The 22,829-nt window shown below is 38.0% G+C and overlaps 3 protein-coding genes across 5 annotated transcripts in view; 2 read left to right on the top strand and 1 right to left on the bottom strand.

The window, feature by feature from the left end:
- frmd4bb (FERM domain containing 4Bb) overlaps positions 1-9,233 on the top strand; it is a 38,767-nt gene extending 29,534 nt beyond the window's left edge. For 2 of the 3 annotated variants that reach the window (XM_038282758.1, XM_038282757.1), the window contains 10 exons: positions 534-667; positions 839-955; positions 1,272-1,500; positions 1,582-1,635; positions 2,517-2,661; positions 3,619-3,786; positions 3,948-4,732; positions 7,155-7,293; positions 7,501-7,620; positions 8,882-9,233. In XM_038282758.1, coding sequence (XP_038138686.1) covers positions 534-667; positions 839-955; positions 1,272-1,500; positions 1,582-1,635; positions 2,517-2,661; positions 3,619-3,786; positions 3,948-4,732; positions 7,155-7,293; positions 7,501-7,618 — 1,889 coding nt within the window. In that variant the 3' untranslated portion in view covers positions 7,619-7,620; positions 8,882-9,233. The remainder of the gene's footprint in view (positions 1-533; positions 668-838; positions 956-1,271; positions 1,501-1,581; positions 1,636-2,516; positions 2,662-3,618; positions 3,787-3,947; positions 4,733-7,154; positions 7,294-7,500; positions 7,621-8,881) is intronic. The other variant, XM_038282759.1, reaches the window with a different exon arrangement.
- Positions 9,234-13,942: 4,709 nt separating this feature from the next.
- On the top strand, positions 13,943-17,267 carry lmod3 (leiomodin 3 (fetal)). The gene is made up of 3 exons (XM_038282749.1): positions 13,943-14,441; positions 14,550-16,118; positions 16,818-17,267. The coding sequence occupies exons 1-3, from the start codon at positions 14,154-14,156 to the stop codon at positions 16,863-16,865; spliced, it is 1,905 nt and encodes a 634-aa protein (XP_038138677.1). The 5' UTR covers positions 13,943-14,153; the 3' UTR covers positions 16,866-17,267.
- Positions 17,268-17,583: 316 nt separating this feature from the next.
- On the bottom strand, positions 17,584-22,559 carry LOC119782024 (PRA1 family protein 3-like). Its single transcript, XM_038282753.1, has 3 exons — positions 22,335-22,559; positions 21,853-22,070; positions 17,584-19,554 (listed from the first exon to the last, which is right to left on the bottom strand). Exons 1-3 carry the CDS (start codon positions 22,514-22,516, stop codon positions 19,379-19,381), a joined length of 576 nt encoding a protein of 191 aa, XP_038138681.1. The 5' UTR covers positions 22,517-22,559; the 3' UTR covers positions 17,584-19,378.
- Positions 22,560-22,829: the final 270 nt, after the last annotated feature.

Genomic DNA, 22,829 nt, shown 5'->3' with positions numbered 1-22,829 from the left:
TAATGAGGGCCTACCCTTTCCACTTGACCCCAAATCAATGCAGCTGTATTTAAACCTTTTTGAATAAAAGAACATCAAACAATACAGTAAGTTAAAATGTATTAGATGCTTTATTTTAAATCCATTGAGTTTTTATGTACAGTAGTAGAATAACGTTACCATACAAAAGCAACCCAAAAAGTATATGAAATCCAAGCAATTATTTTGCTAATTATGTTTTACGTTAAACGTTGTTCTGAATAGTTTAAAAAAAATCAGAAAATACAGTAAAGGTTAATTAAATCCTTTTATATTGCACTTTTTTTTATTAACACTATACAGTGCAGTAAGCAACTTAAGGTTAAAATGTTTGCCTAGGACTACACTGACATGTGGAATGAGATGTTAAAATTGAACTAACTTTTGCACCCAAATCCAAGAGAACTATTCCACTCAGTGAGTTGAACTCTACACACCCTGCCAGACCAGATAATCAGGGAGAGGATATGACACATATAAGTCAGCATGGGTTACAGTACTATTTTCATCTGCAGGTTCTGCAGACTCTGAAATGAGTGAAGAACAGAAGAAAGAAAAACTATCTGAGCTGAGAAAAAAAGAGCAGGAGCTCCAGGAAATTTTGGCTAAGAAAACAAAAGAGCTGAAGAAGATTTGCCTCAGAGAAGCGGTGAGAAATCCTTTTTTTCTATTACGGTACTGCTGCATTCAAACAATGAAGCATTTTTTTTCTCTGCTCAGCTCTTTTTATTAAATCATAGTTATTGCACAGGTGAGTTGATTTTCTATGTGTCGACTTGCGCTGCATTATAGTATAAAACTCTGTCTGGTTTTTATTTAGGAACTGACTGGAAAGCTGCCAAAAGAATACCCCCTCTCCTCAGGTGAAAGACCACCACAGGTCAGGCGGCGCGTTGGCACTGCTTTTAAATTGGATGACCTTTTCCCCTACCATGAGGTCTGTATTTTATTGGGGCACTGTAAACAAAGAGAAACATGTGTTTATCCTTTGGACCCATCTTACTTAAATTCACCTTAGCCAGTTTGTTAAATTTTACATATTTGTTTGAATTACGCACACACCCACACTAGTTTTTCAGTGAAAATAATTTAAGATAAAGAGGATAATTCACTATTCTGATAAGAAAGACAACCCTTAAGATTACTTCCAATGTTTAGGACCGCACCAAAAATATTCCAAATAACAGTAATGGATCTATTAGATTAATTTAGCTAAAGATAAAGATATTTAGTGTTTTTTTTTTTTTTTGTAGGATCCCTTTTTGAGGAATCTTGAGAGCAGATTTGCTCTCCAGCGAAAGATCGTTGAGGCGGCTAAGAAGCTCGCCAATGAGTCTGAGTTGTGCAAAACAGTCAAGAAAAAAAGAAGGAGAAACTGTCTGGATGCTATGCACAAACTCCAGCAGATAGAGGATGAGATGAACCAATATAGAATCAAGAAGGGGAAAAAGCCCACGCAGCGCGCCTCTGTGATTATTGCAGGTTTGGTGCAGGCTGACACATTTAATAGTGATGAGTAATCTACATTTGCAAAGTATATCAATTTATTTTCTGTCTCTGCAGATGAGCTTGCCAGGTCCAACTGCAGCTCTCTATCGAGTCTCCCACTGGATGATGGTGAGCAATTTGATACATTTTCATCATATTTGCTATGATACTGACAGGCTTGCTGCACATGCTTTATGTCAGGGGTCACCAACCTTTTTACGGATGAGGGCTACTTTAAGGTGACCCATGAACTGCAAGGGTCAGCGTTCACCAAAACTTTGTATATTATGAACATATTTTTATTGTTTCTGTTAACTTCCAAATTTCTTTTAGACATTTTCATTTTGAAATCTATAAATGCTTAAATTTCATATACCATTAATATGATGAAATTATCTATAAAAGATTTAAACAAGAAGAGCAACAGAATACAATAACATTTCAAACACAGCCCACTGGGAGTTGCTCTATTTTTAAGAAGACTCTGAGGGCACCCCATGTGGTCCTTGCGGGCCCCTTGGTGGCCGTGGGCACCGTGTTGGGGTTTAAGACATTTCAAAAAGTTTGATCAAATTTTTTGAATGCAAAAAACAAACAAAAAAAACAATTAGATCACTTATGTCTACATTCTGGACGAGTGTATGTATGTATGGATGCCTTCATGTATGTATGTATGTATGTATGTATGTATGTATGTATGTATGTATGTATGTATGTATGTATGTATGTATGTATGTATGTATGTATGTATGTATGTATGTATGTATGTATGTATGTATGTATGTATGTATGTATGTATGTATGTATGTATGGTTGGATGAATGGATGGATGGATGGATAGATGGATGGATGGATGGATGGATGGATGGATGGATGGATGGATGGATGGATGGATGGATGGATGGATGGACATTGACTCATTGAAAAAACTAATATCAAATTATACACAATTTAATACTGCATGGAAAATACTGATGTTAATAGTATAATGTTTAACTGTGTGTTTGTAGATGACTCTGACGGCGCAGGTCAAAGGCCACGTTCACGGTCAGTCCAAGGTTCCCCTCAGCTCAGTCCATTGCGATCACTTGGAACAGAATACGATGTGGAGAGACAGGGATCTTCTCCAGGAAACAATCACAAGGGCCATAGCAGGTAGGTAGAAAAATATTGATCACAGTTTGTTTTCTGTTTTTGTTTAAATTAGGTTTAACTATGCTGGGGAAGATGAACAATCTTCCAGGAGATAGTAACTGGAATGTAGTTTTTGTAGCTGAATGCAATTCATCTTTCATCAGAAGTACTTTCCTTAGGAAAGGTTTGGTTATTTTTGCTTTTTTTTAGGAAAAGAAACAACTCAAAAACAGCCATCTCATTTGTTGGTAGAACACAGAAGCATTTCTCCCAATACAAAGTGACCTAACCAAATTAACCGAACTCCACATATGCATGAATCAGCATAGGAGAGCAGCTCGTCAAACTGTTTTAAAGACCACTGCGTTAATATATTGGACAAAGAAAATAGATGGTTTGAGAAGGAATTCAAGGAAGACATTTATGTCAAACACAAACCAATTTTAAAAAGAGAAGGCTTCAGATTTTATTTTTTATAAACATACAATTCCAATTGTCAGTTTCTTGCATTTGACCAAACAGCTTTCAGTGATCCAGACCAACAAGGGCTCTAACAATGCCTTATTTCTTGGGGAGTCCAGTCTGCATGGGAACTTAAATTATATACTTATATTAAGTGGGGAGTGGAAAATTTGTGGTTAGGGCATAGAGCTTGGATTCCTGAGGTTGTGAGTCTGAAACCCACTCCCACAAAGGGCCACTCTGAGTCTCTGAGCAAGACCCTTAGTCCCTGATTACATTATATACGCAGACATTGCCAAACACCAAAAATGCTTGGAACTTCACCCTAGCTATGACAAAACCTAAAAGACAAAACATTTTTTTTTAGGTTTAAGTAGTTTCACAAGTTATTACTTGAATAGATGCTGACTGTTTCTTCTGGCAGATGTTTGAAGGTTTGTTGCATCTTGTTTGCAGCCTCATTCTTTTTCCCACCTCATATCCTTCTTTTTTTTTTTTAACACTGTACCTTTTCAGATTAGGCTTTGATGGCCTAGAGGTTCCCCATTCCTACCAGAATCAAAGAGAGGTCTCATCCACCAACAGCAGCCCCTATAAAACACTTCCTAGGCCTCCCAGAGATCCACGCAGCATGCCTCCCACCCCAGTTATGACCCGTAACGCCTACAGCAGCAGCCAGCTCAGGTCTGGTCTTTGATGCTGTGCATGTAACATTCCTTCCAGTCATAATTTCTCTAACTTGTATCCCCTCTTCTTTCCTAACTCTTCTCATAACATTTTCCGCCTAAATCATTAAATATCTTCCTATTTTAGGAATCATATTAAAGTTGGTAATCTTTCTCCAGGTCAGAAGGGTCTCCTCATTGCTTCAGACATCGCAGTGGAAGTCTGGAGTCTCAGCCTCGGCTGCGAAATGCCACAGACCCTGAGAAGCCTGTCTTTATCCTGTCACCATCCCATCGCAGTAACAGCACAGAGGTGTTAGAGGATTGCTCCTCCTACACTAGCCAGTCCAGCCTGGACTACTGTGGTGCAGCTAACTCCCACTACAGTACTCTGGACTCCCGTACCTTAACGATGCATCGTCTTCATAGAAAAGTGGAAGTGTATGGTAACACTGGAAGCATGCCCAACTTGGTCCAGCACCATTCTGGCTGCAATTATCAATGTGAGACCTCACCACACTATGCACCTAGTGCCTACTATGTTGCCAATTACGCCTGTCAGGACATTGAGCCGTATGCTAATGGGGCATATGTATATGAGAATGAAGTTGAAGGCCATTACAACGTAAACCCGTCCTACCAGATGAATGGCTACCATGGACATGACAGGTTCAGGCATTACAGTAGTGATGGGGCAGATAGTCTTTCACAGAATCCTTATGCGACGGTGAGGCCGCCAAGGAACAGAGAGGGCCCCAGAAATGAGCTCCTGGCTAAAAACATGCATAAGGCCTTGGTGGCTGAGCATCTGAGAGGCTGGTACCACCGGAGCAAAGGCCACCGTGAGGGTGGGAGAGGGTTGATGGCTGGATATGACTATGACAGCGGCTCGCAGCTCAGCCTGGGCTACCAAACAATGCCAGCAGCCTTTAGCCACTCAAGTAGAGCTACTTCTTTCTCCTCAGGTAAATGGTTTTATTTTTTTCATATTTCAAAAATTTTTGTTGTTGTGACCAAGTGGTGGGCCTAAAGCACTAAATCAGATTCACCTGTCAGAAGCAAGCTATAGTGACAAGCTTGTAGAAGAGTATCCACAATGTTTAACCTAAATTATTCAGTTTATAGAGTGTATTTATCAAATTCTAACAAAATGTACCATATGTTAACTTCTAAAAATTAAGAATTTTTAAAACCCTAAACCAAAACGCATCTTTTATACCATGAAATGTCCATATATTGGTATCCATACAATTATCTCTAGAAAAGAAAAATAATTCTTCTACAGTCAACTCCAAAAGTTAATTCTGAATTATTCATTAAACAAAATATATATCCTGAAAATTGTTCTAAGAATATGCTCCTTATTATGTACTTTTACCTTGTTATTAGTTTCTGTTACTGGAGTGAAGAAAGCTTGGTCATTCTCACTTTTTGAGAGCTGTCCTTCATAGATTGCTTTAAATCACCCTACAGCTTCTGAAGGTGGGGTTTAATTAGATTTGACTTTGCCCATGACTTTGCATTTATTCTCAGCCAGTCCTTAGTGAATACACAAGCATGCATTGAGTCATTGTAATGTTGCAGAATCCAGTTCTACGATAAACATTCAGCTTTAATTTTTGACGGATGGACTCACATTTTGTTCAAGCACCCTGCAGCTGTGTTTTTAGTAGGTTCTTCAAGGCATTTTACTGATCAACAAAACCTAGTCAAGGTTTTTGAAGATTGCATTAGCAATTTGGAGTCTGCTTTGAACCCTCAAAATTATAGGGGAGGATTTTTGCGAATTTTTGAAAAGGCTTGCCCCCTCTCCAATTTAAAGAAAAAATGCACATGCACATCCCGAGAGGAAATAAATAGTAAACACACAACAAGAGCATGCACAAGCCCATTTCTCCTAGTGCATGTTCTGTTTAAAAGTTGCAGTTTGCATCGCTCATACAAGCTTACTTTCCAGAAGAAGATTGGATATTTTTCCACTAAGTTAAGACTCACTACCGGTAAGTGAAAATGGGGACGAGCACGTTGTAGGACGGCCTTACGTTAACATATCACCAGAATGATTGACAATTAGAAGGACCGGTTATTTTTATGATCCACCTTCTTTAAAAATGCTGAGTAATAATATGAAGTATATTTTTAAATCAAAATTCTCTTTAGTTGTTTAAAAAGGACTAAATCTAAACAAGTCTTGTATTTGTGCACTTTATGAAACCCCATTTTGTATAAAGAGATACAGTCCATTCAGTTCAGTGTTTTAGAAGTCAGTTAAACACATTCCAGTTCAATTTTAGTTATTAAACAATGGTACATCTAGAAATATATCTTTTACTTCAGATGGATAAAATGTTTTCTATATAATTAACAAAAAAAAAAAAGAAAAAAGAAACACAACTCCAGGATTTTTATTCTCTACATCAGGCATCCCCAAAGTCGGTCCTCGAGGGCCGCTGTCCTGCAGGTTTTAGAGGTTTCCCTGCTCCAGCACAGCTTATTTACATTGATAGTAGATTAAAAGGCTTTTGCTGAACAGCAATCATCAGAATCACCTGTGCTAAAGCAGAGAAACCTCTAAAACCTGCAGGACAGCGGCCCTGGAGGACCGACTTTGGGGATCCCTGTTTTAGAGGTTTTCCTGCTCCAGCACAGCTCATTTACATTGATAGTTAATTAACAGGCTTTTGCTGAACTGCAATCATCGGAATCAGCTGTGCTAAAGCCGGGAAACCTCTAAAACCTGCAGGACAGCGGCCCTCGAGGACTGACTTTGGGGATGCCTGCTCTACATTAAAGGAAAGCATAGCTAAACATACAAATTCTGGCATGGTTGTTAAATCTAATTAATAAAAAATTTTCTTTATGTGTAGAGGAGAGAGAGAAGACAAAAATAAACCCAAAGTTATTTCTAGCAATAGCCCACCTGGTACCCCCCTCCAGGACAGTGTCACAGTCAAACCTTGTCTAGAAGTAGAAAGGGTGTTTTCCACCCTGTCTGGTTCACAGGAGGAGCTTTAAAGACTCTAGGAATCACTAGTAGACAAGCATGCAACTTTAAATGTGTTAAAATATTTTAATTCAATATCTTTCTCATAACAATTGTCTTCATATAGATTTGCGGACACCTTACACCTACTGTATAATGTTACACGTTGTGATTAAATTTAAATGTTCCCACTCAGCCTTCAGTAGGTCTGCGAATAAGATAAACAATCAAACCTTGAATATGGAGTCTAATTAGTTACTACTGGATTGTTATATTTACAGAGTAGTTAGAAATATGAATAAAAGGTACGTTTCAGCCTGAGTTGTGCTCCAAAAAAACTGTAACGTCTGCTGTGTCAAGCTGCGGCTTCATCTGAGTGTTTGTGTTTTATAATTGTTGTTTAGTGTCCTCAGCAGAGAGTGCAGGAAACTGGCGCAACCAGCTGGCCGTCGGCCTGACAGAGTTTGATACACCTGACGTATCCCAATACTCTCCTGCTGGAGCTCAAGCATCTTTGTACAACCGCAGTCCCACACACAGCAGGTGAGCACCGTATTTTAGTGTAGCTCTGAGCACTAATCAATCAGTCAATGTCTGATTATCATTGTTTAGCCCAGGTTATTTTTGAATTGTGTTCTGCTGGTTTAATAATCAGATCTGCAGATAAGTTGTTCCTTATAGGTTTTGTTATCTGTTTCTCTTCCTGCCTTCTTTTCCTCCCTGGCTTATGATTAATTCTCGAATGTGAAGATTTTCCTCTGAGAACAAGGAGTCTGAAACAAAGACTAAAAAATCTGAGTCAGTAGATGTGGTTGATGCTGAGGCCACTAGTACAGAAGAACCATCAGACAACCAAACTAGCACTTAAGGGTGAGACGGTTTATGTCATGTTGGTCATCACCATTCTGACATAATTTCACCATTCATGTGTCTTGCCCTTTAGTGAAATTAGACTCCATTTTCACATCATGGTTTGCTGTATTTGTTTTACCATCAAGCCCTTGAGTTTTACATTTACAATGAAATTTTTATTTCTTTATTAAGCTATTTATTAATTAGATATATACGGAGGGAAAAAAAAACAAGATACAGTAATAAGAAATTAGATTTAATGCACTATTGCTACCTCAATTGCTCTGCAACTGAATACATCTCTAAACATTCGTTTCACTGTTTCGAACTAATAATATTTAGTTTTAGAGATTTTTCTCCTCCTGACATGAACTAGATTGTATTTTTAGTCCAGGTCCTCAATACATAGCAGGAATCAAGTTTTTTTATTTTATTTTAAGATGGTCCAAATGCCAAAGTAGCACTAAAATATATTTTCAGTTTTTTTTTTTTTTTTTTACTATAAGCTCAATTTTAATAGTAAAATAGCCATTTATTAAAACTAAGATATGAAGGCCTAATGCACTTGCCAAGTTTACTTTTAACTACACACTTATGTCTGGAACAATGTTTTTTCTTAAATAAAATAAAGTATATTTGCATTTAGTAGATGTTTATTTAACAGTGTAGCACTCATAATGATAATAATAAGTAACCTTGAAGTTCTATGCTGAGAGATGATAAGCATCACATATCAGACCTGACATGGGAAATATGACAAAATTTTATAATGCTGGCACTGCACAAAACTTAAAACATGTATTTTTAGATTTTGATGTCATAGAATAGAGAGGGACTTATTTTGCCCGCGTTGTTTATAGTTACCCTGGTCGCTAGCCACATCATAAATGATCTGGTTTTGTTTGGACTTGCAGGTAAATTGTTCCTAACCTGGGTGTGACACCCTTCTCAGAGTCATAGGATAAAATAGCAATTTCAATTTAGCAGTTGACAACCTTCAGACAGAACAAAATTATTTTATTTTTTATACCATAATGCGATAATGTTACATATTTCCTTTAAACTGAATGTAGTGTAAAGCGCTTTGGTCAAGTCTCCTGATTTGAAAAGGTGCTATTTAAGTGCAGGCCACTTACCATTTACCATAAACATACATTTTGGTGAATTTTATTTCCACATCCATCTCATTTTTTCTCCAAAATGCCTTCTAGATATTTCTTATCTTAAAACATTGGAACAACAGTAGTTCTGACTTTTTCTTTTTTTCTTGCTTGTTCAGATTTCATCTTGATGGGAGCTACATGGGAATCCACTGAAGAGGACCAAAATGAACCAATGGACACAAACAAGCCACAGCCAGCAGCACATGGAGGGAAAGGAGCTTTAGACAGAACTTGTTGTTGTTGCCAGTGCAGTCTACGAAAATAGCAACATTTCTTAACATTTTGCGCAGAAAGGTGCACAGGGACCTCAAGCTAAAGACAGCTATGAACACCGTGATGACATTCTTGAATGGCTTCCCCATGTGCCTTGGATTGGATGAACTGAACAGGCAGATGAGGATGTGTCAAGATGTTGCACAATTAAACCGGATTCAAACCTAAATGTGTATTAACGACAAAACAGTCCCCCATATTTTAAAAGGAACTAGCTACTGCCTTATACAAAACAGTAGTTTATAGAAGGAAAGCAATCATCCTCTCCATCTCATGATCAAAATAACTAATATGTTCACATTTGTGACCTGAAAACAGCTGATTATATCCTAGGATTAGAATTTTTTACATGTTGAATTAGAATGTATCATTTTATTATGTCATATATCCATCTGTCATGTTGGTGCAGTTTCTGTTTAAAAAGCAAAAAAAAAAAAAAAAAAAACTGCCATGAAAAACATTTTCTCATCTTCATTTTCCCCCGGTTTTGTACAGTGAGTGTGTAGTTTTCTCTTGTTAGAAATTGTCATAAAAATATTTTTCATTTGGAGGTGAATAAATAAATGTGTGATACATAGATGGGTGTTGCCAGTTTTTAAAGACAAGAGGAACTGGTATTGAACAGGTTTGGTTAATTGTCAATGAGTCATTAAGTCCTTGAGAAATAGTTGAAGATTTTGGAACAGTTTCTATTTTCCAAGAAAATTATGGTAATAAAGATATAATTTTAGACTTAGTCATTGCACAAAAAACACAAGGTGAATCTTGACAACGAAATGTCGCTTTAGACCGCTTTATTAATCCCATGGGGGAATTCGTTTGAGCAGTACAGGAGACAAACAAACAAAAATAAAAATCTAATAACATAAAAAATAAGATGATTAAAAAAAGAAATGTGACAGGGAGCTTAAGAACAACATTAAAAATGTTTAAAAAAAACAAAGAGATGGTAAAAAGATAACACAGTTATCTGTTTTAGAAGAATTACGAAACAAAAAAACAAACCTGCCACCCTACATAGAATTTAAAAGTTGAATGACTGTTATTATTTTAAAAAATTACATAGCGGTTTGTTTTACAGGGAGGCATTACATAGCGGGGTCCTGAAGGCAAAAAAGAGAATGAATTTTTGAGAACGTGTTCTGCTGAAGAGAGGACCACTTTAGCTTATTTTAGAAAAAATCAACCCTCAACATCTCTGTCACAACTCTGACTGTTAGCTAACAAAAGAGAATCATGCAGCAAAGCCAGTATTTCATTGTGTGGGAGCAAAATTGGCTGCTTCTGTACCAGCACAACGGACTGGATTATAAAATCAACAGGTTTCTGAGAAGCTGGTCAAAAACAAAAGCACACCACTGTCTTAGTAGTTGGTCAATGTTGCCTTCACACTTGCAGTTAACCATCGTATCATCCAAGGAGGGAACATAAGAAGCGAAAGGGCATATCAGGAGCGGCATCTAATGCTCTAAGGCAAGACTGGAAAGCTGGTCTGTCACCGGGCCTCCATCAATGCACACCACATTAATTAATCTACCACACACCATCAGATCTGGCATCTGCTGAAAACACAACAGAGTGTTATCACATGGAGTAAAAAAACCTACATTTTGAGGCATACTTGCCTGGCTGCGTCCCCGCCAGAGTTCCTACAACTTTGTGTCCTGGTTTTGGTTCTGTTTAACTTTTCTTTTTGCGTTTTCATTGGTTTCATTTCTATTTTGTGTTATTCACTGACGTTTTCTGGTTTTCTCTATTTTGTTATTTTTGCCTCACTTGTCAAATTTTGGATTATTAAATCTGCAAGAAACCACTTCAACTTCCTTCTCTGCATTTGCGCCCTCTAGAAACCTCGACACAACCTGACACTTTGCTATTGTTGACTTATCTCTAACTTAGAAGGGCTACTATTAGACTCTTTCTCACTGCCCTGCCTCTATAATAATATTTAGGTCTTCATTTAGCCAGGACAGTCCTATTGAGATACAGCATATCTTCATTTGAGGAGCTGTGGTCAAGATGACAGCATAGACAAAATCTGAAACGGCTTAAAGAATGAACATAACCCAAAAGTAAAAAAAAATTATATATTTTAAAGACAGTTTAATTTTTTGAAAGGGCCATCACAAGTCAAACACTAGTTAAAACACTTAAATATTTTTTTCAGTGTCATTTAAAATAATTAGAAGAAAGTGTCTTAAAGCAATGCGGTGTAACTTTAAGCCTATAAGAATGTTAAACCTGTAACTTTTAGGGCTGGTTACGTATTAGGTCAAGCTTCTGTTCCTTGCTCATTTCTTCACCTTTCGAGGGTTTTACCATAACAACACAATTCAGGGTAGGAGAGGAACTCTGGACTGCTGTGCTGAATTTGGACATCCTTCAGTCTTATGAACATCATTACTGGTCTCAAACGCACATGGCAAGTTTTCATGTGTCATACAGAGAACATGTCGCAGTACATATCACAAAATAATTTATTATTGTTAAACTCAACAGACCAAGAAGTAATTGAATTGCTTGTAAAGATACTTCTACAATCCTACATCATATGACCTAAAATATATCTGATCAGGTAAGGTTTTGTTGCTTCACAGCTAGTCTTTTCTTACTTAGCTCTCGTATTCCGACTGCTGTAAAGCAGCACTCTGGGACACATAATTCATTCTACAAATGATTCAATCCTCTCACGGTACATCTCTGAATGTTCAAGAGGAGAAGCCCCCACAGAGCATCAGTACACATACAAGTGTTGTATATTGACCTGAAAAATCATTTAAAATATCTCAAATTAATGAAATAGTGGGGTAAAACCTAATCCATCTCCTAACATAAGTAGCACATCAATAAGGTTGATTTGCAACTTATTTATTACAACAAACATTTTTTTTTTTTACCACTGAATGGCAGCATGGTTTGGTCACAGATCTCTTAGTCTAATGTAATTTGCCTAAACTATAGTGAATGTAAGACTGATCAAGATTCCTGAGGTTTCAGGTCTCTAAATTGTATGAAATTGTGTCAGTAGAGAACATACTTTTTCAACATCTTTGATAATGTGAGCATTCCATATTTCATATCTCAGACATGCTAATATGCCTGTGGCAATCAACATCTGATGTAATATTCATGCCTTGTCATCATTACAAGTTTTGCTCCGAAGTGCTGGAAATCTTTTAGCATTGAGGATTTCCCAAAACCAGACAGATTAGTTTGAAGCAGAAGCCCCACAAGATCATTCCTACTGTCTGATGAATCCATTTGTTTGTTTTGCAAAAATACAGCAGATTAATACAATGAACGTGTTATCCAAGAGTATCAGTCCTGATGATAAAGCAGTTTGGTTGTAATGTGAAGGGCCCAAGTAACAGGTTCCTATGCTGGTTGCATCTTGAAGAGCATCCAGATATAAAACTTTGCCAAGTCTGTTGAGAGTTGAATATGGGAGCAATTCAATTCAGTTTATTTATAAAGCGACAATTCACAAAACATGTAATCTCAAGGCACTTTACAATTCACCAGATCATACAATCAAACTGATTCAAAGTTTTCTAACTAATGAAAACCAGTTGATTGCATCAACTCCTTGACTCGAATGCACACTAAGCATGCTTGTAGCGACAGTGGAGAGGAAAAACTCCCTTTTAACAGGGAGAAACCTCCAGCAGAACCAGGCTCAGTGTGAGCGTCCATCTGCCGAGGCAACCTGGGGTTCAAGGAGACAGAAGCAGAGATACAAAAAGCAACTGTAAAATGCGGCCCCGTCCAGGAAACACACAGCCTGGCAAACGAGCTGCGAGCCAACTCCCATGTCAGAGGATGATGAGAGCACATTCAGCCAGTCACAGTCAGAAAAACAGGACTACACTGAAAAACAGGCCGATCTCCAACATCTATAAACAAAGGTGTTGATGGCAGCAGCTGAAAGGACACAAAGAGTTTTTATTTCTGCATATCTAAATGACAAAGGACAACCATTCAGTTTTGAAACTACAATGCTTTGGTTTAAGTTCCTCATTATTGCTCCAAAAAACAACAACCCCCCCCCCCCCCCCCCCCCCAAAAAAAAAAAAAAAAAAAAAAAAAAAAACATTTTACCCTTGTTCTAAAGTGTGTCTGAACAACTTGTTGTGTCATCTTATGAAATTCCAAATAATGCAATTCACACTCAACCCCCTCACAGGTTACAGATCAGGCGAATAAGGCCATTTATGTAGTTTGAGATATGCTCATAGCAGTGCAGAGATGGAAGTTAATTAAATTAATTATGTAGGTTTAAACACCCAACAACCAACCATTGTTACCTATCCACCTGAGCTTTGGCAACAAATTTGCTTTGACAAATAAAAAGATGGATCCGTCCGTGACACTGGTTAGCAGGAATTCTATGGTGTCATTTAGAAGTTGTGCAAACAGTAAATACTGTGAGGTTAACTGTTCAGAAAAGCATAAAAGGAAATACAAAAACTAACCAGATTGAAAAAATGTGAAATAAAAAGAATATCTACAATGCACCTTGAGGGAAAAAAAATAAACTTTTCTGCTCTCTAAGAGCCTCACAATAAAAAACCAAAATGTATTAGAGGGCCAACGATCTAGATCTTGCATGACATTAACCCTTTAAAACAAAACATAACTTTATCTAACATTTCACCTCTACCTTTGGAAAAAAGGAAAATAAAAAGGGAATGTTTCTTGGCTAACAATGTTCTCTGGTTTATAATTTGTCATATAGCACCCCAAAGGTTATGCCTTCACATGCGTTCCAGGAGAGTCTGTTTGCTGTGGAGTCCTCCCCCAGTGTCATCAAACTGGGCTTGTGTTAATGGACCACCTGCTGCTGTCATTTCCCCGCTTTCCTTTACTTGAAGCAGCTGTCATCCCAAAAGATCCTCATGACCGAGCCAGCTGGGTGGAATGTTTGCATGTCTCTCCTCTGCTTCAACTTTAAATATCTTCCACACGGTTCACAGCATTTAAATTTAGACAAGACATGAGGCAACGTATCTCAGGCTGAAGTCAGAGGCTTCTCGCTTTGCTCTGTGCTCAACTCCGGACTGAATAGAAACTACTCACCTCAACATCAGCTACAGAAAGAATCAATACATTGCAGGTATGTCTGAAATCAGAGACTGTGAGGATCTCAATGAGGAGGACATTGATGAAGATGCAATCCTGGCAATGCTTTCACCTGAGGAGCTAAAGGAGCTCCAGAGTGAGATGGACATCATTATTGCTCCAGATGACACTGTACCAGTGGGACAGAGACAGAAGGACCAGACAGAGAAACCTCCAACAGGATCGTTCGACCACAGATCGCTGGTTGATTATCTCTACTGGGAGAAAGAATCAAAACGTATGCTTGAAGAAGAAAGGGTCCCTGCTACCCTGCTGCCCAGTGAGGTAAGAGCTCAAACCCTTGTAGGTTACTTTAGCCGTAAGGTTGTAAAATGTAAGTCAGTGAAGGAAAATACCTTTGCAAAGCTTAATGTCTTGGTTTGTTTCTTTTAGAAAATCCTTCAGGAGGAGGCTGCAAAAAAAGAAAAAGAAGAGAACTCAGATACCAAATATGTCTATGAAGTGGTTGAAGAAATTATTGAGGAAGATGGGGCTGACTATCCAGATGGAGTGGAAATCATTGAGGAGATAATTGAAGAAATATATGAAGAAGATGAAGGGGAGATGGAAAAGAACAATGTGAATGACCTTAACAATGAAAGTAGTGAGAAAGTATATTTTAAACTCAAACCTGAAAAAGCAGATGAAGATGAAGAGCCTCCCAATAACTTAGAAAAATCAGCTGAAAATAACAAAGTGGACAGCCAGTCTGTTCCAGACACAAAGGTAGCCTCGGTTAACAATGAAGCTAAAGAGGAGAAAGTAAATAAAGAGTGCTCTGTCCCGCATGAGACTCAAGATACAAATGAAATCAATGATGACTTTCCAAAAAGAGAGCCACTAAAAGTGAACAAGTTAAAAATTCCAAAGTTGGCTTTTGATAATATCAAAATGACATCACGGCCATCAGGAAACGAGACAAACTTGGAGTCAACTCTTGACAAAATCCGTAATAACAATCCTTCTGTCACTGAGGTAAACCTGAACAACATTGAAAACATTCCCAAGGAGATGCTTTTGGACTACGTGAATGCCCTGAAAAAGAATAAACATGTAAAAACCTTCAGCATAGCCAACACAGGTGCTGATGAAAACATTGCATTCAGCCTGGCTAACATGCTTAGAGAAAACCGCAGCATCACAACTTTGAATATTGAGTCCAACTTCATAACTGGAAAGGGCATTGTCGCCATTATCCGCTGCCTCCAGTTCAATGAGACTCTGACAGAGCTGCGCTTTCACAATCAGAGACACATGTTAGGTCACCATGCAGAGATGGAGATCTCTCGTCTGCTCAAGGCAAACAACACCCTCCTGAAGATAGGCTACCACTTTGAGCTCCCTGGGCCCAGGATGGTGGTGACCAACCTCTTAACGCGGAACCTTGACCGTCAGAGGCAGCTGAGGAAGGAGGAACAGAGGCAGCAGCAGCTCAAAGAGCAGAAAGAAATGATGCAAATGTATGAGAACAGTCTCAATCTGCCTCCTGGTTTGCTTGAGATGTTGGGATATATACCGCCACTTGAGCTCCTACAGGAGCATGGACTTGTCCCTACCATACCAGAAGAGAACACCGTAGCTCAAACGACACATCAGAACAAGCAGCCAGAGCAACAAAAGAATCCAAAACGCAACAGCTTTCCCAAACAGCCTTGTGCAGAACCAGCAAACCCATTAAAAGACATTCAGTTGAAGAGAACTCCCAAGAAACGGGATCCTTTCCTGGACCTGGACCCAAAGGAGGACAGGAGAGCAGAGAACCCAAGTTTCCAACTGAGAAAGACTCCCAGAGTAAAAGACAGAGGAGCTAGAGAGACAGTGGAAGAAAAGGCCAACCTAAAGGATGTGATAAAGACTTTGAAACCCGTCCCTCGCAGAAGAGAACCTCCAAAAGTTGATCTCACACCTCGTGATGAGCTCCTAAATGAGATTAAAAAGAGCAATGTGGCATATCTCAAATCTGTGAGTACCCCAATCTATATGGCTATAGAGAAAGTTGATCAGAAGCACATGTTAGTTATTGTTGTGAATAGAGAACAGGTATTTAAGTTTATTACTTTAGTTTCTTTTTTCAACTGAAAATAATAGGGTCATCTTCAGGCACTACATAATTTCATCCAGTTTCCATACAATTTAAGAACAGGTATATATATAATTTTAAGTGAGGTTCAAGGACATTGTTAGTTTCCTTACCTATTGAACAGTATTGTGAGCTGCTTAGAAGAGTGTGGAAAACCCCAGAGCTATGGCAATTTTAAGGAAATATTCCTAATCAAACAACATCAAATGGCCAGATAGGAAAAAAATCATATTTCCATAAAAACACCTCAGTAATACAAACTTATAAACTCAGCTCCAAGTCCACAAGAAGTGGTTCAAACTTTTTGATTTAGGGTTGCACCATCATTTTGTTCAAACTAAACAAAGATGGTACGTTCCTGTATTTCCATATCCTCTCTCAAAGGATTCTCTTGCAACACAATCCTGTGTTATTTGATTTCACCACAATGATGATTTATTTTTTTTAATCTAATTTGATTATTTCTATAGCAATAAAAAGCAAACTGAGAGGGATTATATCTTTACAAAACCTATCATTAAAAAAAATCCAGATTATTCCTTCATAGAAAAGTGAACTATTTGTTCTTTTTTTTCTCACAGGTGCCACTCCCAAAAGTCCTGGAATCAAGTGAAACAAGTCTTCTCTGACTCCACCTCAGCTATGTTCTCACTGTTGAGTGTGTCTGTTGTACTGATACTTTATGTTGGTAAATTACCTGCACAGCCCAAAAGGGTGAAAAGCATCATTGCCACACAAGGAAAAAAAAAGAAGTTTTTGTTTCTCAGCTGTACTTTTTCACTGAAATGTTAGCCTTATAAACTCTTAATGGAATGTATTTAATGTTCAGCCACAAAACATACCTTATTGAATATATTTACCCTTTCAAAGTAGTTTAATATCCTAAAATAAAAAAAATTGTATACTTTAAGGATTATGTCTGTTAAGCACACAAAGGTCAATCTTGTATTGTGAAAAGATCTGCAAAATGCCTTTCGTAAAGTGTGAAAAATCGAATGTATTTGCTTAGTAAAAAAAGAAAGAAAAGGAAACATCTGGATTTTTTTTTCTTCTATGAAACCAGCATTGTATGAATGCGTGCAAAATACACATGTAGTTGGGCATATCTTTATTTTCTTATTAGATTTACTTGCTTTGGAAGATAAATCTACTTATTTTACAATTTTTCCCCTAATTTAGTCTGATAGTGAAAGTAGGTTTAACTTAACATAAATGATAAATTCCAGCTCTAAAAATTGACTTGAATTTAGTATCTAGATTATCATAAATAAATGTTAAATCTTTTAATGCTTCTGTAAATCAGATACTTACATATTGAAATATGATGTATAAACCAAGAGCAAGACTTGTTTATATATCTCTTTATTCACACCAAGACTGCAAATTATTCAATTTACACAAGACAAACAGTACTTATTTTTGGTGCTAGTAAATGTCATTGGTGTACAGTATTTTAAATAATGAAAAAGACAGATAAAAATTGCATTTGTAGCATCTCTCCTTCAGGCCTTCTGTAAACAAAACATGCATAGCCTTCAAAGTGCATTTTTGAGAAGCAAAACAACAGAACAAAACAAGCAGTACATCATAAATTTGTGTCAGATGACGGGCTTAATTGGACCGGACAGTAAAAAAAGGGAACAAGGTGTGTTCATTCAGGTGTTGCTGCCATTTCAAGCTTTCTTTATGCTAATATAAAAAAACAAAAAACAAAACAAAAAAAAACTGAGATACAACATGCAGACTTCATAGTTATATAATAGAGACTTTTGCCATTCATTTTTCAGTATTGCATAGCTGCGATTAGAGGATATATATATACTGAGGTCAGTTTGGCAACTTACTGACAACAGAGAAAAAAAAGGAAATATTTCTGTTATATTTGGTCAGGCAATAAAAGGGCATTTATCAACGATACAAACTGGTCTCAGATCAGTATTTATAAAGCTCCTCCAAACATGATTGCCATTAAACAACCACTAAGGTGGCTTTAAATCAGTGGCTCTCCAATGTCTACACACTCCTGATTTAGAACAACTATTTATCTATTCCATGATAAATAATTTCAACACTTTGGCCAAAAATGGTGTGACCATGAGTTGTGGATCCTGTTTCATCATATAATACGCTCTGTGAAAATACCAGACATTAGAAATGCTCTGTAGACCAGAGAAATAGAGAATAGAGGAGGTTGTTCTGACTTGTAGAACCCAAACAGTACTTGACAGATATTCCTGCAGCTTTCTGACCACTTCCCATTTTGTCTTTGTTAGTTTTGGAACTAATATCCACTCTCTAATGTGTGTCACTCTTTTCACATTACTTTTTCAATTATGACTGAAAATGTTACAATGTGACCTTTTGTGTTTGCTCCTTTCCTTATGAATACCTCTGTTAAATGACTTATTCTGACTCATTATTAGCTTTTCTGGGTTTAAAAAATAAGAAAAATAAAAAGAACAGCAGGTCAATTAGATATTTTAAATCCCTTATGTTTGACGTGTCTCCAAGAAGATGGAACACTTTAAAGTTTCAAAACAAGGGTGCACATATTTATGTGAGGATAACATTACAGCTTTTATTCTATTTTGCTATATTTTCCTACCAAAATGTGCTTTCGGGTTGAACTTTCCTGGATGTATATCAAATGAGGATTGGAAAAAAAATCTTGGGTTAATAATAGATTTGTTTATAGGATTGTGCACACCTTCTAGGGCCTCTGTAATTTCAGTTATAGTTTAATATGGGCCTATTAAGTGACATTATACATTGCAAATCTGAGGTAACAAACAAGGATAAAGCGTTTAGGAGTCATTTTCTTTTCTTAATTTTTCTAGTTTTCACGCATAATTTGGGAGGCGATTTTGGATTTTTGCACATAGCAATAAAAAAAAAAAAAACTTAAGTCATACGACTCACATCTTTCTGCTCACACAGCAATCTTTAACTGTACAGTTAATATTGTAAGGGTTATTAGAACTATCATACGATCTAAAACTAAAATGGAACAAAAGTGGGAAATGTAAATATTAGTAATTTTACATGTGCAAGGACTGAAAATATTGACTCTCAGGATAATGCTCTAACCATTTGAACCCTTCTTTATACACCTGCTTTCTTTGGCATTCAACTTGCTTAAAGATTACTCCTTCACTTTACTTTCAAAGAAATCTTGAATCTTGTTAATCTTGTCCTCCTGCTGGTCAAGAAGATCCATCAGCATGCCCATTGGGGTCTTCTTCAGCCCAACGCCTTCAATTTTGTTCTCTAGCCTGTTTTTAATGTTGCGCAATCTCAGAGATGCATGGATCAAGATAACTAAAACAAACAAACAAACAAACAAAAAAAAGATTAGAATGAATGCATTTTAGTCCGATATCTAAATTATCTGCATTGAAAACAAAACTATTGTTTGGAATATTCACATCAGTGGGGAAGTATATAGGTATAGGTTTTTATTTCCTTGACAGATACTGATTGCATGACATCAGGCAGCCAATGCGGTTCTGTCCAAATCAACAAGCCCTAGCAACCTGTCAACACAGCTAGCGGGCAGATCTCCTGGGATGTAATCAAACAGCTTTGTCTGTTTGCCAGAGTTATAGAGTTGCTGTGTTTACTGATGATAAAGTCTGCTAAAATCCTTTGGCTGATGTCCAGTTTATGCCTCAGGATGGAGAGAAAGTTCAGGAGTCTTAAGCACATCTTTTGAAGCTTTTATTTCTGTCACATCCTTTTATCTGGCAAATATAGTAGATAGTGTGTGTGTGTGTGTGTGTGGGAGGGTTCCAGTTCTGTTCTTAGATTATTTCCTTTTTCATTAAACTAAAAAAGTGTTCATGTGGAAACTAAAATGAGCCCCTCCAAACAGTAAGTTAATGATGTTATTAAACAACACTTGGCAAGCTAAAAGTGGCATATCTTTTCAGCGACTGATGGCAGGCTCTTTCCGAGCAGCTGCTCTGTCTCATATTAGATTATTGTGCTAACAATACTCCATAAATAGCAGAACAGCAAAAGCAGAACATTCTGTGCAGTAAGAAGCTTTTGAATATATATATATATATATATATATATATATATACACTATATTGCCAAAAGTATTTGCTCACCCATCCAAATGATTGGAATCAGGTGTTCCAATCACTTCCATGGCCACAGGTGTATAAATTCAAGCACCTAGGCATGCAGACTGTTTTTACAAACATTTGTGAAAGAATGGGTCGCTCTCAGGAGCTCAGTGAATTCCAGCGTGGAACTGTGATAGGATGCCACCTGTGCAACAAATCCAGTCGTGAAATTTCCTCGCTCCTAAATATTCCACAGTCAACTGTCAGCTGTATTATAAGAAAATGGAAGTGTTTGGGAACGACAGCAACTCAGCCACGAAGTGGTAGGCCACGTAAACTGACGGAGCGGGGTCAGCGGATGCTGAAGCGCATAGTGCGAAGAGGTCGCCAACTTTCTGCAGAGTCAATCACTACAGACCTCCAAACTTCATGTGGCCTTCAGATTAGCTCAAGAACAGTGCGCAGAGAGCTTCATGGAATGGGTTTCATGGTCGAGCAGCTGCATCCAAGCCATACATCACCAAGTGCAATGCAAAGCGTCGGATGCGGTGGTGTAAAGCACGCCGCCACTGGACTCTAGAGCAGTGGAGACGCGTTCTCTGGAGTGACGAATCGCGCTTCTCCATCTGGCAATCTGATGGACGGGTCTGGGTTTGGCGGTTGCCAGGAGAACGGTACTTGTCTGACTGCATTGTGCCAAGTGTAAAGTTTGGTGGAGGGGGGATTATGGTGTGGGGTTGTTTTTCAGGAGCTGGGCTTGGCCCCTTAGTTCCAGTGAAAGGAACTCTGAATGCTTCAGCATACCAAGACATTTTGGACAATTCCATGCTCCCAACTTTGTGGGAACAGTTTGGAGCTGGCCCCTTCCTCTTCCAACATGACTGTGCACCAGTGCACAAAGCAAGGTCCATAAAGACATGGATGACAGAGTCTGGTGTGGATGAACTTGACTGGCCTGCACAGAGTCCTGACCTCAACCCGATAGAACACCTTTGGGATGAATTAGAGCGGAGACTGAGAGCCAGGCCTTCTCGTCCAACATCAGTGTGCGACCTCACAAATGCGCTTCTGGAAGAATGGTCAAAAATTCCCATAAACACACTCCTAAACCTTGTGGACAGCCTTCCCAGAAGAGTTGAAGCTGTTCTAGCTGCAAAGGGTGGACCGACGTCATATTGAACCCTATGGATTAGGAACGGGATGTCACTTAAGCTCATATGTGAGTCAAGGCAGGTGAGCAAATACTTTTGGCAATATAGTGTATATATATGTGTGTGTGTGTGTGTGTGCATAGGGTATTTACTATTGCTGCTCGTTTTGCAAATGTGCAAAACTATTTGATCAAAATATTTCAGCTAACTTTCAGAATACCTTCTGTAAAAAAAAAAAAATGTGACAGTTACCTCAGTTTAATTCGACTACATTTCATATCTACTATATAAATAATAACAATATCTATCTCTTTAAACAAACTCTGGCAGATTTAAATCCTTAGAGGAATTGTAGATTGTGACAATAGATCACACTCCCACATAGTGAGACTTACGCAGTAAAGGAAAAGTGATTCCGAAGATGAAGACCATGACACCTCCACACAGTGAGAGCAGAAAGTAGCTGGTGGCCATGACCCCGATCACAAACAGAGTGGGGTTCTTCCTCTTGAAGTTCTTGATTATGGCCTTGTTCTCCCCGGCCCAAACGGAACCAGCGAAGACCAACGAAACTACAGTACCACCCAGAAACATGCCAAAGGGATTCAGGAACCTGGAAAACAAAACAAAAAAACCGCTGTATGAAACATGAATGTATGGCAACTGTAAAACTGAAAGCTCTGCATCAATATTTAATATTTCAAAGCAAAGTCGACAGTAAGAATATTAACACATTTATATTTAGTTAAAAACTGTCTAAATATTTTACTGTAATGCAAAAAAAAAAAGAAAAAAAAAGCTGCATATCCGGGATGGGCGTGTGGAAAAACTGACGGATGCTAGTAGCATGCTATTAGCTACTGCAGCTAAGACTTACCCCACAAAGAGAAAGACAATCAAGACTACGATGAAATAATTAGTCTGGTAATACATCAAATTGCTGATCATTCTATCGTTCCACTTGGTTAAATCTCCAAACTCTGGTTTGGAGAACCTGTCCGCTCCGGGAAAGAAGTCACTCCACGGTCTGAGAGGAGCGAGCTCCATTTTGGCTGCCATGACTTCAGCTCAGCGTGTTATAAAAAAAAATAAAAAATCAAAACAATACTGTTTTGGACGGGTCAGCTGTTCTCTGCTCTCTATACAGAGCATACTAGAAGCAACTCTCGCGAGATCAGTCAAAAAAATATGAACCTTCTTCTTCAACTAAAGGTGCATTTACCGCCACCTACCAGACTGGAGTGTGGTTTCAAAATGAACCCGTGCTGTACAACGCGTAGCATGGGTTAAAACTGAATGGAAAGGAAATAAAAACGACAAGAAAATTGGACAACTAAAGGTTTGCTGACATTGTAGAAATAAGAACTCGACA

The sequence above is a fragment of the Cyprinodon tularosa genome, unplaced genomic scaffold (genome assembly GCF_016077235.1).
Source record: "Cyprinodon tularosa strain WSP-4 unplaced genomic scaffold, ASM1607723v1 ctg187, whole genome shotgun sequence".
In the NCBI taxonomy this organism is placed as follows: Eukaryota; Metazoa; Chordata; class Actinopteri; order Cyprinodontiformes; family Cyprinodontidae; genus Cyprinodon; species Cyprinodon tularosa.
The sequence above is the reverse complement of the archived record's forward strand: the minus strand, read 5'-3'. Positions and strand labels throughout refer to the sequence as shown.

Bases quoted from the DNA above. Each gene is read 5' to 3' on its own strand.
- LOC119782024 (XM_038282753.1), bottom strand. From the start codon at position 22,516: ATGGCAGCCAAAATGGAGCTCGCTCCTCTCAGACCGTGGAGTGACTTC. The intron at 22,071-22,334 runs GTAAGTCTTAGC...TTTGTTTTCCAG, and splicing joins ATTGTCTTTCTCTTTGTGGG to GTTCCTGAATCCCTTTGGCA. The intron at 19,555-21,852 runs GTAAGTCTCACT...TGTTTGTTTTAG, and splicing joins AATCACTTTTCCTTTACTGC to TTATCTTGATCCATGCATCT.
- lmod3 (XM_038282749.1), top strand. From the start codon at position 14,154: ATGTCTGAAATCAGAGACTGTGAGGATCTCAATGAGGAGGACATTGAT. The intron at 14,442-14,549 runs GTAAGAGCTCAA...TGTTTCTTTTAG, and splicing joins CTACCCTGCTGCCCAGTGAG to AAAATCCTTCAGGAGGAGGC. The intron at 16,119-16,817 runs GTGAGTACCCCA...TTTTTCTCACAG, and splicing joins ATGTGGCATATCTCAAATCT to GTGCCACTCCCAAAAGTCCT.